We start from the raw sequence: 15267 nt of genomic DNA, 5'->3' as shown, positions 1-15267 counted from the left end.
GCTCAGTGGTAGAGCACTTGCCTTGCATGCCTGAGGCCCTGGGTTCGATTCCTCAGCACCACATAAGCAAAAAGAAAAAAACCGGAAGTGGCACTATGGCTCAAGTGGTAGAGCACTAGCCTTGAGCTGAAGAGCTGAGGGACAGCCAGAGTTCGGGCCCCACAACCAGACCTCCCCCCCCCAAAAAAAAGAAAAAATTTTAGGAAAAGTGATTTGGACATGGCTGGGAAGGTGGCTCAGTGGTTGAGTGCTTGCCTTGCATGCCTGAGGCCCTGGGTTCGATTCCTCAGCACCACATAAGCAAAAAGAAAAAAGCCAGAAGTGGCGCTGTGGCTCAAGTGGTAGAGCGCTAGCCTTGAGCTGAAGAGCTGAGGGACAGTGCCCAGGCCCAGAGTTTAGGCCCCACAACTGGACCCAAAAAAAAAAAAAAGTGATTTGGACAAATGCTTTTGTTAGGCAATATATTTTATAAATTGTTGAAGTTTCTTACTGCATAGCTCTATGCTTTTTAAAAATTGAGGTTGTTTGTATCTTCCCGCTTTAATTAATCTTTTCATTTGATCTTACAGTATTTTTTTTATATTTTCACAGTCAATGACTTCTTGTTTTAAATAGTTCATAAAAAATACTTGGGAGTATTCATGTGGAAGCGATGATTATTTTCATAATTGTGTCCTCCTTTATATGATCCAAACCTAAGAAAGAAATAATTGATATGTAAAACTATTTCAGAAAGATAGCCTCCTGTATAAAAGTTCAGCCATAATTTGTTGTAGTTTTACTTAGCTATTATAAAACCAAGATTGATGTAATCAACTTATAAAATCACTTAGAACATAAATGATTCATGCATATGTAAAAGCAAACTAAAATTTTAAGATGGGGGAAAAAAGACTTTTTTGCATTTGTTCCATCACTGAAACAATAATTTGGACAATTATTATGCCCAAAAATACCCTTACAAAAGCTAAAGAATTCAAGTAGTGATTATATCTTCCTATGTAGCAAGGATTACTAGCTTAAGGCACCAGCACCCAACCTTATGTTGTTTTATGTAGAATTCTTCTAATCATGCAACCATGGTAGTGAAATGAATACATACCCCAAATCATGCTTTGTTACAAATAAATAACCTCTATTAAAATCTGAACAAAATTAAAACCCATTTTATTTTACACAGTAGAATATCTGCAACAAATTATCCACACTCCATAGTCTCAATTCTAACTGCAAATGAACTAACACAAAAAAGATTTTAAAACCCTCAAACCCAGGTTCTACCACAGGAGGTCTTGATGAATCAGTTTGGGATACAGTTCAAGCAATGGTGTGTGTGTGTGTGTGTGTGTGTGTGTGTGTGTGTGCGCACGCACACATATGTGCTGACCCTTGGGCTTGAACTCAGGGCCTAGGCACAGTCCCTGAGCTTCTTTTGCTCAAGGCTAGAACTCTACCACTTGAGGCACAGCTCTACTTCTGATCTTTTTGGTAGTTTATTCCTACCTAAGCTGGGTTGAACCTTGATCCTCAGATCTCAGCCTCCTGATTAGTTAGGATTACAGGCGTGAACTACCAGCACCTAGCTAAGCAATAGTATTTTCAAAAAGCTGTCCAAGTGGATCTAGTGTGGAGCCAGAGCTGAGACTCAACAGCAACCCCATCATGCTGATGAAACAGTTCTGCCACAAAATCCCCAGTGAACTTCACACTCCTTAATCTGAGCCTCCTTATTAACAAAATGTGGATAATAGGATTAGCAATTCATTGAGGGGGGGGTTAAGATAGCATACAATGAACCTGGAAGAGGATATGGGACAGAAAGGCACTTAACTTTATTCACTATTATCATCATGGTAGAGTTGGTGATGGCAGTGATGGATGGTGGTGGTGATGATGATAATGTTGATGATGATGATGATGGTGATGACATCATCACCTTTTTACCCAAGGGGCTCCATGTATCTCCATTTCAGAAAAGAGGGACCATAACTACAACCTAAGCAGAAATTTAAAATCTTTGCCTTAGGTTCCCTTACCAGGAACAACTATCTAGAATGTATTATAATCTTCAGCTCATTTTTGAAGCAATATTTAGGTTTCTATAAAGGACATGGTGGTTTATACTACAATAAAGGAACCACATACCTGGGATTGAAATGAGTTTTCTTGGGAACCTCTCTGTGGTCTATGACCACTTTCTGGTTGTCTCTGTAATTAATGGGGTCATCAGGAATCCTAAATTTGGCCATTTGAATTTCAGAATCACTCAGTTCAGCGTGAGAGATTCTCGCATACCCCAACCTGTAGCAAAAGTAGCAATGGTTTATAAAGGTTTTATTATCATATAAAAAAGTCTAATGAGTAGAGAAAGAACCTGGGGTCTATCACCAGTGCTCTCCCAATCTGATGAGGTATACTAGTTGGCCAATTTCTCGTGTCTCACTTTACACTCACAATTAACATGGTTCATTACTCTGTTAAAAATATTTCTTTCATAATATAGTAAATGAATAAGGAATAGTCACATTGTTTAAATAAATATACTTAGCAACCTTACTTTCCTTTTACATACTAATGAATATTCTGCCTATACAAATTGCTTCCCACATGTTTATGATTTTGGTTACTAACAGGATTTCTTCAGGACCCCATGTATGCCTAAATTCTTTCTTACCTTTAAAAACCCAAATACCACATGCATGTTTTCAGCCGCACTTACAAGGCTAAAATAAAAGATTGTATGTATCAGAAAAAAATCCATATTCTATTTTGACTTAGAGCTTTCAGCTCTCCAAGAAATTTGAAATACTTTATAGACATTATCCAAATAGTTCTTATTTTGAAGAGTTCATATGGAAAAATGAAGAAACCACAAGCAGCAAAGAATTTTTGTGGGTATGCCAATTCTGGAGTTTGAGCTTAGGGTCTGAGTGCTGTCCCTCAGCTTTTTGTTCAAGACAGGTGCTCTACCACCTGAGCCACAGCTTACACACTTACCTGATCAGCCCCCGATACATAATGTATTCACACCATCTGTCTTGATCTGTGCTGTCAATATCCTATCACAGAGCAGAGAGTGTTTTAAGTACTCCCAAAACAATGCTTTATTCTGAATATTATTTTTAAAAGATGTGAGCTATTGTGATAAATATGCTTGCATGCATGCTATTTTCTCTTGTCTCCTACTGATCTTTTAAGTTCCAAATTATTTGTTCATTCATTGGCCCTCTATCTCTGAACTAGACATCAGTAACACAGAGATGAAGATGGTCTGGAGAGCGAGTGAGACAGCTAACTGGGCTCTTACACTCTAGGTTGCACCCTCCTGCAGCTTAACAAATTTCTTATCGAGAGAACAAGAGAGCACTTCTTACCAGTCAATCCACCCACCAGCCATACCATGGAGCCACAGTGTTTAGTTTCTATGTCTTCCCCTTCCCCTGCTTGAGCACAGAGACTCAGAATTCACTTTGGCTGTTTGGTACTTAGCACGCAGCCTGGGTTTTGCAGGTGCTCAAGCTGTGTTTGTTCAATTCAATCATGGAAGTAAACACATCTGGGGAGTAATCAGAAGCCTTTTTCATGCTGAAAGCTTGAAACCAGGGTCATTTCTCATCTGAGAAGGGGAGTAGAAATGGTTTTCTTCTGTACTGCATTGGGAAAACAATAAATATGGAACTATTTGTGCTAATGGGAAAAATATCTACTGTCTTCTTTTTAAATATTCTACAAGCAAACATATACCTGACTTTTTACCAACCCTGAGTTTCACTATTACAACTTAATTAAATGCAACTTTAAATCAATAAGAATATACAGGGGCTGGGAAGGTGGTTCAGTGGTAGAGCGCTTGCCTTGCATGCTTGAGGCCCTGGGTTCGATTCCTCAGCACCACATAAGCAAAAAGAAAAAAGCCAGAAGTGGCGCTGTGGCTCAAGTGGTAGAGCGCTAGCCTTGAGCTGAAGAGCTGAGGGACAGTGCCCAGGCCCAGAGTTCAGGCCCCATGACCAGACCAAAAAATAAATAAATAAATAAGAATATACAACTTACTATTTTTTCTGAGTTTATTGGGGGGGGTACAGCTCAGTGATTGGTAAATGAGTGCCAATGAATCTCTGTTATTATTTATGTCACATGTGTCCTTGTGTATATATGATGGAAGTGTAAAAGTCTTAAAAACTTAATTTTTTTTTGGTGGGGGGTCCAGTCATGGAGCCTGAACTCTGGGCCTGGGCACTGTCCCTCAGCTCTTCAGTTCAAGGCTAGCGCTCTACCACTTGAGCCACAGCGCCACTTCTGGCTTTTTTCTTTTTGCTTATGTGGTGCTGAGGAATCGAACCCAGGGCCTCATGCATGCAAGGCAATTGCTCTACCATGAGCCACCTTCCCAGCCCCCAAAAATTAAATTTTTAAATGTTAATAATAGTCAAAAGATGTTAATGATGAAAAAGGCAAATGCATAAAAGAAGAATTGTTCTGGCTTACCTTGGAAAGAGATAAAAATTTGAGTCATTTAGCTATATGTATGTATGACTGTTTATTTATTTTATTAGGTTTTTAAAGGATGCTATAAAAACTTTAAGACCACAGAATTTAAGTACTCATTTCTTAAACACAAAAATCTGCTCACCCAAGTATGTATGATTAAAATTCCTCTACATACTAATAAACTCCCTAATAGAGAAAGCAATATCAGAATCTACTGACAATCTCAAATGCACTTTTGAACATGATAATGGAGACCAACCAAGGATTAAGTAAAAATTCAAACAAGATGTCTCTTCCCTAACACCATGTTCAAACATCTCTCTCTCTCTCTCTCTCTCTCTCTCTCTCACACACACACACACACACACACACACACACACAAATGTAAGAATGCCCTTCCTATTAAGATGCAAAAATTCTTATCCAACAAGCTTTTATACTGTTATCTTGATTCTGTACATAGACTCATACACACATAATCCAATATGTAAAGCTGATAGGACTTTACAGACTTTTTATTACGAAGGATGAAATATCATCCTTTTAGCAACACTAATACAATAGATACTACTAGCTCTACTTCACATGAGGAAACTGAGGCCCAGAAAGGTTGAGTAACTAGCCCCAAATCACACAGCTGATGAATGAGGCACCATCTAGGCTAGTAGTGATGAGAAACCGTGTAGAGACAGAAGTCCAGCATCAACGTGTGACAGGTAGGAGTGGAAGCCACACTCCACCCTCCAGCCATAGCAAGGATGCTCGCTGGCAGTCCAAGCGGCTCCCAGAGAACAGAAAACCACTCAGTCGATCCATAGACTATTAACTATTACTGTGTTAAGACAGTAAGGCTGAGGTTAGTTGTTGCATAATGATGAATAAGCAATACATCCTGATTTTATGCAGATTTTCCCTGACACTCGAGCTTCTCTCAAGATCCTTCCCCAGATGACCTACCTCCGTTTTCCTCACTACCATCTCCCATGATAACAATATTCATGCCTTTATTGGGGTTTACATGTCACTGGAGTGCATCCCCCAAAGTGTCATGGGATGCTAGCCTGGTCCTCAGTGTAGGCCCTTCAAGAGACAGGGCCTGATGGAAAGTGATTAGGTGAATGGAGTCACTCCTTCCGAGAGGATTCATGCTGATCTCACAGAGGGAGTTACACCTCACTGGAGCGCATTATTAAAAAGGGAAGTTACGCCATGCCCTTGGCCTGTTTTGTACATGGCTGCTTCCCCTTCGGCTCTTCACCATGTTGATGCTGTGAGGGGCCTGCCACAGAACAGATAGACCAACTGATCTGAGACTTTTAGTCTCCCAAATGTGAGTTAAATAAGCCTCGTTTCTTTATAAAGTACCCAGAATCAGGTATTCAATATGGCACACTAATTGAAGGGACTCTCTTTGGTCTTCCTTTTGTACTTCTTTAACTTTGTAAATACTATTATCTATTTCCAGGGTATCAATACTTGCCTATATGCTGGCAACTCCTTGATCCATATTTCTAATTAAGGTTACCTTCCTGAATTCCAGACCCATACATTCACCTGACCATGCAAATTTCCACTAAGGTCCCATCTACACCTCAGGCTCAGCTCACAGTTGAGTTCATTGTCTGTGCAAAATTGTTCTTATGTATTCTCAATAATAATAAATGTCACTATCATAAACCCACTAACTGCAGCCAGAAATCAGAATCCATCAAGACTCTACTTCTGCCTTCTCCATGAATTCAGAATCTAACTCATCTCCCCAATACTGGCTCTTCTTTCAAGGATCAGATTCGCTGGATCTATAGCCATCAGGTCCGAATACTGTACCTGCTGACTTTGTGAACAGTGAAACATGGCTAGGTGACAAAAATCCAGTCATAAGCAAGTGAATTGGAGGTCAACTTTCTGAATTTTTCATTTCAAAATAATTTGCATATGCTTTTGGCCATTTTGTTATCCTTTCCCTTGTCTTGCAAATTAGAACATCAATGTTATTATTCTCTATGACTGAATCACTGGCAGTAGAGGCCATGAGAGTGGAGTCCTGGATGAATGAGGCTGTGGCTGAAAAGCACCAAATCCAGACAACCAATGCCTTTACACACACACACACACACACACACACACACACCCTCTCTTACTCAAACCACCATCATTTACATTTTCTGCCACATGCAGAAAACCCTGTCTTTTTAATGTTACACTCTGAGAAGAGTTAAAATAGTAAAACCTAAGATAGATAAGCTTTTTTTCTCCTCTGCAGCTATTATCTTGAGACATGAAGTTAAAAGCAAGATGAAAAGAACCAGAAATTTGCATAGTAATATTACAATTATGTTTCTCAGTAGATTGTATTTGGTATGCTTGGTATATTTACCAGCCTTCTTGAGGATTTGATTTCTTAAAAAAGCAAAACAAAATTGTGTCAGTTTCTCCAAACAGTGCATAGATCTGGCTACACTGAAGAATTCCATTGTTTTAGATCCAAAAAGCCAAAGACTCATTCAGAGCAAGCCATTCTCCTTATGTAACATTTCATATCATATTTTACTCTCAGATCCTAAACTAACTTTTACAATGTGGTAGACTGTACTTTCTGAACATGACCACAACACGATCTCACTTTCCTTCTCCTGCCCATATAGTTGATGAATTGATGAGACTCCGCACAACAAGAGATGAGGTTTATGGGTTTTTTTTTTCCAGTTGAATGTGATTATACTGGGTGATGGAAAGAGCAACAATACTAAATGATGTAGAGAGCTAGGTCAGACAGAACAATGCACGTTCTTCTTTATTTTCTGGAATGTTCACTCTTAGAACCCAGCCACCCTGAGGGGAGGATGCTCAAATACCTTGAGAAAGAAACCATGGTCTCAAGCCTAAATCACCTGCCTACCACCTGTGATCTGTTCATAATGGCAGTGTCAGGTGAGCACCACACTGAGCCCTGTCCAAAGTACAGATTGCTGATGTTTTAAATCAGCATATGTTTTGTGATGGTTTTCATGTAGCAGTGGATAATCAGATTATATGCTGTTAGGCTGTGGAGGGGTGGGGTGTGTAAAAAAGTGGCAGATTATTTAATCAACCAGAAATCCTATTAAGAGTATGTTACCTTCACATTGCCATGTTCTGTGAGCTGTATGTAATCTCTGGAACCAGGTGCTGAAGTGACATAGCCCAAAAATACCACTTGATGCGAACAATTTCTCAGTAGTTTTGAAACAGTGATAGCCTGCAGTTTCCTGTCAAGGTCATCTCTAAAAAAAATGCAAAAATGTACTCTATTATAGTTGTAAAACCATTTTTACTAACCCTTAGGTAACTAAGTTTCCCAAAGAATATCTTCAGGGTACCAACCCAAAGCAATTCTTATCTGGCCAAATGTTTTAAAATTATGCAACAAATAAAGCATAGAGTGCTTGAACTGAGAGTGACTACTGAGTCAGAACAGCATGGTCTTTCTCCACAAATAATTTGGATTCAAGTTAAATTAACTATTCTAAATAAAGTGCTTGTCCAACTGTTCAATTGAAGCAGTATTATAGTTAAGGAACTGTCAAACAGAAGAGGTCAGAATACTAGTAAGAAGGAAAATCCTAACAATTACAGAGCACACCAGACTTACGTAATCTACACAGCTCCTTCAGTTGAACTCTGTGTGTGTGTGTGTGTGTGTGTGTGTGCGCGCGCGCGCGCGCGCGCACGTGCGCGTGCTGGTCCTGGGGTTTGAATTCAGGGCCTGGGCTTGCTCTGAGCTTCTTTTGCTCAAGGCTACCACTGAGCCACCGTGCCACTTCTTGGCTTTTTCTGAGTAGTTTGTTGAAGGTAAGAGTCTCACAGACTTTCCAGCCTGGGCTGGCTTTGAAATCCCCAGATCTCAGCTTCCTAAGTAACTAAGACTACAGGTGTGAGCCACCATCACCCAACTTGAACATTTTGTTTTTGAAAGCCTCCTTGGCTTCTATGTAAGCACTGTTTGGACATGTTGCTTTTATTACACTAATTACTATAGACATAAAAAGGATAATTAGTCAGATACTTCAAGCTTTTGGGAGACTTACAATCCATTTGGTAGAAAATAGGTCATCATATTTGACATGATCCAGCCAAGAAAACTGAAATGCTCCAGATGTTTCCAAGTGAATTCAATATAGGGAATTAGTTACCTAGGTAATTGAAAGCTAAACAGGAATCAGAGAGGCAACCAGTGTCTAGCAACAGAAAAATATATACGGACCATCAATAGCAGCTGTCTTCCAGCTCACTCTTTTTTTGTAAAGAGGTATGAGTCTGATAATGAGTCATAAAGATTTTTTTTCAGATTTAGATGGTTTTTTTGTATGGCTAATACTCTATCTTCTTTCAGAAAAATATTCAGTATGCTTTCACAGATCAATATTAGTGTGAGAAAAACAGAAATAACCAAAACAATAAGGTAACAGACACAGGCCATTGTTGATTAGAAGACACAGGCCATTGTTGTCTTTCTAATATTCTGTTAGTCACTTTATAGTCCTGTGACCTCTTCTGTCACTAAGGTGGGCAGGAGCTTGGTGCTTATTTTGTAGCACATAGAACCTAACATCTTGTTTCATGTTGCAGAGTATAAATTGTATACTTTTAGTTTTGCTTTTACCATATCGTAGTGGCTTGGTTGCAATTAGTAAGGAACTGGTCAGTACTAAGTCAGTGCTTATGATTGTTCTTGGAGATACAACTCTTTCTTCATTTCTCCATGTTCCCTGTAGAGGAATTGACTTAGAAAACCATCACGGGTCTCTCTTCCCGTCTTTATTACTAGGGAGCACTTTCCTAATTGATTCAGTTGGGAAGCATTAGCTAGACATGGCTTCTCTCAAACCTTTCCCTCTCTCTTTTCCTTGGATCTATCCATTTCCAAGCAAGAGTATTTTCTGTCCCATTCTTTCCACCCACACAGAGGAGCTGGCAGGGCCGGCAGGTTTATATGTCCCGTGCGTTGCTGGGGAATGTGTTAGCATGTCCATAGGAGCACTGATACCCTATTGTCCAAATCATTTATGTATTAAATTTATGTATTAAATTTTAATTTCCTGATTCCTCAGTAAATAGTGACTCAGATCCTATCAAGTCACCTAACTGCTCTCTTCCACTTGTATTCATCTGTAAAATGGGGCAATAATGGTACTTGCTCTTTACAGATTGAAGATTGCATGCAGAAATGAACTTGGTGTATCACCCACACAGAGACAGACTACACAAGCCAATAACTGTGGGCTCCCTCAGCCCCGCACTGCACATCTCTGCCTGCATCTCAAAGACTCCTATGTCTGATGGTTACAATGTGGGAAAACAATCATTTGAAGGTTAGAAAAGAAGTATCTAAGAAAAATTATCATTAAAAAATGAAGTTATATGCTAATATTTCTTAGCATTTATATATTATTTTTTAATTTACATTACTATTATTACTATTATCTTTAAGTAGTTGTAATCTTAAGTAAACCAAAGACACCCACTCGTGATTCCCAAAATGTGTCACAACAAAGTCCACCAGTCTGTCTGAGATGTTAACAGTCAGGGTTATGGCTGGTGCAATCTCGCCCTCTGGTGACGGAAGAAGGTGATGCTCTGATTTCACAATTGGGTATCTGGACAGCACCATAATCCTGTAAGGGAATGAGAAGAAACTACATGAGCCCCATCATGTCCTCCAGCCAGGACAAAGAAAACACATTAGAAATTGCCATGACACACACAGCCTTTCCCTAATTGCATCCAGAGCAGGAATGTGGCAGAAACACGGGGCAGTCCGCTCGTCAGCTCACTGCACATCACAGTTAGCATGTGTTGCTGCGGTGCTCAGCACACCATCAAGTTTGTTTTAGTAAGTGCTTGGGAGCATGAGAATGAAGCACTGGGAATGTACTGCCAACATCTGCATAACTGGTTCTACTATTAATGGAATAATCGTTGTGTGGGAAATTCAACTTTTGCTTTGTGGAACTTGCCGGGCATTTTTTTCCCAGATAGTTTCCATCTGAGGCCAGTAGAATCCAGAATAAATAATCTATGCATATGGAGGTCAAGTGAATTCCTGTGTTTTTTTGGGGGGGGGTCCGGTCATGGGGCCTGAACTCTGGGCCTGGGCGCTGTCCCTCAGCTCTTCAGCTCAAGGCTAGGGCTCCACCACTTGAGCCACAGTACCACTTCCGGCTTTTTTCTTTTTGCTTATGTGGTGCTGAGGAATCGAACCCAGGGCCTCATGCATGCAAGGCAAGCGCTCTACCACTTAGCCACCTTCCCAGCCCCTCCTGGTTTTTTACACTTGATCCTAAGCTCTCTGAGGACAGCAGTAGGTCAGATAGGCCTGCTGCTGTTACCTCAATTAGAAATAACCAGCAACAGGAAACCTGCTTTAAAAATTAAGGTATATGCATAGTCCCAGCGCCTTCCCATTTCCCAAGAAGCATGGAGTGGACACCGTGACAGGATGAAGATGATCATCTCTGCTCTCTACTCCAATCCTGAGCCACTCTTTCGTGACCATGCTCAAGCCTGGTTCAAGGTATACTCACCCCCAAGTGTGATCCCTTGTGCTTGGGCCAAAGTCTGTATAGAAACCCAGCTTCTCCCCAAGCCACATGGTCAAGTCATTGTTTCCCATGTAGGGCTTAGAAGCATCACTCTCCAAAATTGTTATAAAATCTGCACCTGATTTAAAAGGGGGAAAAACATACAATTTTTAAAATGTAGAAATGGCTCACACCTGTAATCTTAGCTACTCGGGAGGCTGAGATCTGAGGATCATGATTCAAAGCCAGCCCTGGCAGGAGACTCTTATCTCCAATTAACTACCAGAAAACTGGAAGTGACACTGTGGCTCAAGTGGTAGAGTACTAATCTTGAGCTGAAGAGTTCAAGGACAGCGCCCAAGCCCAGAGTTCAAGCCCCATGACTGACAAAAAGAAAGAAAGAGAGAGAGAGAAAGGAAGGAAGGAAGAAAAGAAAGAAAGAAAGGAAAAGAAAAGAAATCAGAGGGGATGTGGCCAGAAGGGAACCACTTTGGAAAGTAGTATGGAGGTTCCTCAAAAGACTCCACATAGAGCTCCCCTATGACCCAGCAATCCCACTTTTGGGCATTTACCCAAATGTTTACAAACAAGACCACACTAAAGCTACCAGCACAACTATGTTTATTGCAGCATTATTTACCATAGCTAAGATCTGGAACCAACCCAGATGCCCCTCAGTAGATGAATGGATCAAGAAAATGTGAGATACACACACACACACACACACACACACACACACACACATCTATGCCTCCATCAGAAAGAATGACATTGCCTCATTTGTTAGGAAATGGAACCACTTGGAAAAAATTATATTAAGTGAAGTAAGGCAGGCCCAAAGAAACATAGGTCCCATGGTTTCCCTTATTTGCAATAAGTAGTATATGTCTGAGATAAGCAGAAATGGTCAGATAAGTTAAGGTTAGGCGAAATGAACCCCAAGATAAGGACTCAAATGGTTTTTCTTTCTTGCTATTGTTTCTAACGTATTTATAAGGTGATTTCTTTGTTGCTTTTTATGTCCCTCCCCAATGGTATAACCCCTGTTTTCACTGTATTTGATGTTGGTATAATTTGTGGAGGGGAAGGGAAAAAACAAATTGTATAAATAGGGATACAGCTGGAGCCATTGCAACAATGAGAGGTACCAAGACACTATGTCAAAAACCGAACTTTACAATTTGGTGGGGGGGGGGCTGGGAGGGCAGGGATGGTAAAGGGAAACAAAGGAGGAGGCAACAATGTTTGATAAGAAATGTACTCATTACCTTGCTCATGTAATTGTAACTCCTCTATATGGTATTTTTACAATAAAAAAACTTATTAATAAAAAAAAGAAATCAGAAATGAAAATAGCAGAAAATAACTTGTTGCTGGATGCTGTTGGCTCACGCCTGTAATCCTAGCTACTGAGGAGGCTGAGATCTGAGGATTGTGGTTCAAAGCCAGGAAAGTTTTGTGAGATTCTTATCTCCAGAAAAACAGAAGTGGAGCTGTGGCTCAAAGCAGTAGAGAACTAGGCTTGAAGGAAAGAGCTGCTCAGGGACAGCATCCAGGCTCTGAGTCCAAGCCCACGACTGACAAAATAAAATAAATGTTGTTTTATTGAGATAGAACCTTACTTTGTAGCCCATACAGGCTTTAAACTCATGATCTCCTGCCTCATTTTTCCCAAGTGTTAGGATTATAGGCCTGAATCATCACACCTGGCAAATATTTATTCTTATTTTTTCATTTTTTTTTGGTCCGGTCGTGGGGCCTGAACTCTGGGCCTGGGCACTGTCCCTCAGCTCTTCAGCTCAAGGCTACGCTCTACCACTTGAGCCACAGTGCCACTTCCGACTTTTTTCTTTTTGCTTATGTGGTGCTGGGGAATCGAACCCAGGGCCTCAGGCATGCAAGGCAAGCGCTCTACCACTGAGCCACCTTCCCAGCCCTCTTATTTTTTTCAATATACTCATTTTTTTATTGAATGTGTTTTTGTGCTGCCAAACTATGCCTGACAAATCAGAAAGAAAAGCTATAATAACACACCAGTAATCTAGTATATTTAAATGACTCATGTGCATATTGATCATTTTTTAAAAGAAGTAGAACAAGAATTGGAATTTAACCCTGGTGTCACTCTTCAGATTTCCAGTATGGTATGCCATTAAATTAACTTTTTCATGTTTGTTTTAGTTCATTTCTCAATCATATAATCCCAAAGAGGTAATACTAACACCAGACCTTAATTAAACACACAGAATTGAGATGTATAACTGGAAATTTTATTTTATTTCCCTTACCTTTTTTCTTTAGACAGTACTGGAGTTCCAACTTGGGACCCTGTGCTTGGAAGGCAGGTGGTTAAACCAAGCCCTCCCTTTATTCTCATCCTTAACCTTTTTCCCTTTACTCATAAACCTCAAACAAAGTAACTCCTTTATAAGTCACAACAGGGAAGTGGTTCAAATCTGAGCTCTAAAGGCAAGTTTCCTGTGTTTGGAATGCAATTAAAACACAGAACACCTTGAGCAAATATTGGGAAGAATGAAAGCATATTTGAGCATCTTCCCCACCCCCATTTCAAGTAGTATCAATGTCTTTCACAAAGACCTAATTTATTCCAACATGTATTGTTTCTAACAATAAAAAGGCACAGAGTAGCGTTTTATTCCAAGGTGAACAGCTCTGTAGTGTTTCCACTGGAAGTAAATTTATTGACTTCTTTAGACTTTGGCCTGATGCTTATAATCAAGAGGCTTACAATCAAGATATAAAAAGGACCAAGGGCCAGAAAAAATGTTTGTGGCATTATGTTCCTAGAGAAACTCAGAAATTTCTACAAGAGCAATGCCATCACCAGGAACGATGTAGCCCTCAGTTATCCTGCTGCAAACTCCATGCAGCAAGAAGCAAATTCTCTGATGTTTGAAAGGATGCTTTATACAAAGATGAGTATCTTAGGGTACAAAAACAAAGTTGGTCCTGGGACTCTTAAAACCAAGTTTCTTCACAAATCACCCTAACTTTTGACCTTTTTTTTGGTAGTGAAGCATTCAAAATTTATTTTCCAGCAGCATCAGCAGGTACAAAACTGAGGTGTGCTCAGCTCCGCAGTGATGAGCGCCGCAGGGTGGTAGGTCCCCTAAAAGGATGCTCACTTCACAAAGGAAACAGGTGAGCCCAATATTGGGAATGCTTACAATTCCAGAAGGAAAGGCATGACTTCACAAGAAACTATCTTTTGGGCCCCTAAAGTCAGGTGCAGTATGGCAGGGACAAAACTGGGTAGGCTAGCTTCCATTTATCTACCTCATTTAAATGTCCTTTTTTTTTTCCTTTTTGTAGCCACAGTCTCATTTTCCTCTTTGATGCTCCATGAAGTCTTCCCAGGCCTTACCTGAAAACCTTACAGCTGACGTATTGGTGGGAACAGTTAGATCTTTGTGACATGTTGGTTGCTTCATTATTATCTTCTTTTGTACATGGGACAATCTTGGGCAGATGGAGGGGAAGCTGGTCTAACGGTTTCATGAGGAAGAAGTCCCCAGCCTCTGTGGGTGGGGAGAGTCGCCCCCCGATTGGAATGCGAACAAAGACTACAGCCCATGTTTTGTCTGTTCCATACTTTTGACCATTTTAATCCAGAGATTGCCTGGTCCCAGCAGTGACCAGGTGACCAGCTGCCAGCAGGAGCAGCTCCAACAAGGGCCTGACTCGTCTCCTGCAGATACCCAGCACTAAGTTTTCTTCAGAAGCAACTGGATTAATTGCTCTTAAAGACAGATGGGGGGGGTGGAGGGAAAGAGGGAAAAAAGACAGATGTGGTTCCACCCATCAAAGCCTCCAAAGTATATAATCTGGTAATCCCTTCTTCTATGATCTTGCTTAGAACAAATTCTAGAAAGACTTACCTGTCTCACTGAGCAGCTGAGCCGATCTTTCTAGACTACACCATCCTTCATTGTCATATCCAAATCTGAAAGGCCAGATAGCAGCAGAGAACTCTTTGGCTGGTGCCTGAGAAATCATTTTAATGGGAATTTAGGAGAATAGTGAACAATGAGCCTTCCAGAGAATTAGCTTTTCTACCTCTCTACCAAAATTCTTATTTCAGTGAAAGAATTTCTTCACATTTGTCTACATTTAACTCATTAAAATGATGAATTGCTATAAGGTCATAACACATTTTCTGTGAATTTTAGAGCTTAAAAGTACATGGGAATGTTGGGAA

General features: G+C 40.3%; 1 protein-coding gene across 1 annotated transcript in view; it reads right to left on the bottom strand.

Moving 5' to 3' along the window:
- Positions 1–438: 438 nt before the first annotated feature.
- Cwh43 (cell wall biogenesis 43 C-terminal homolog (S. cerevisiae)) overlaps positions 439–15267 on the bottom strand; it is a 38350-nt gene continuing 23521 nt past the window's right edge. Inside the window, exons 10-16 of the mRNA XM_013008961.1 lie at positions 14948–15053; positions 11052–11187; positions 9993–10142; positions 7607–7751; positions 2998–3059; positions 2146–2301; positions 439–695 (exon numbers count right to left, since the gene is read on the bottom strand). Of these exons, the coding sequence (XP_012864415.1) occupies positions 617–695; positions 2146–2301; positions 2998–3059; positions 7607–7751; positions 9993–10142; positions 11052–11187; positions 14948–15053 (834 nt within the window). The 3' untranslated portion in view covers positions 439–616. The remainder of the gene's footprint in view (positions 696–2145; positions 2302–2997; positions 3060–7606; positions 7752–9992; positions 10143–11051; positions 11188–14947; positions 15054–15267) is intronic.

Source organism: Dipodomys ordii, unplaced genomic scaffold (assembly GCF_000151885.1).
Source record: "Dipodomys ordii isolate 6190 unplaced genomic scaffold, Dord_2.0 Scaffold8, whole genome shotgun sequence".
NCBI lineage: Eukaryota > Metazoa > Chordata > Mammalia > Rodentia > Heteromyidae > Dipodomys > Dipodomys ordii.
This window is presented reverse-complemented; position numbering and strand designations above follow the sequence as displayed.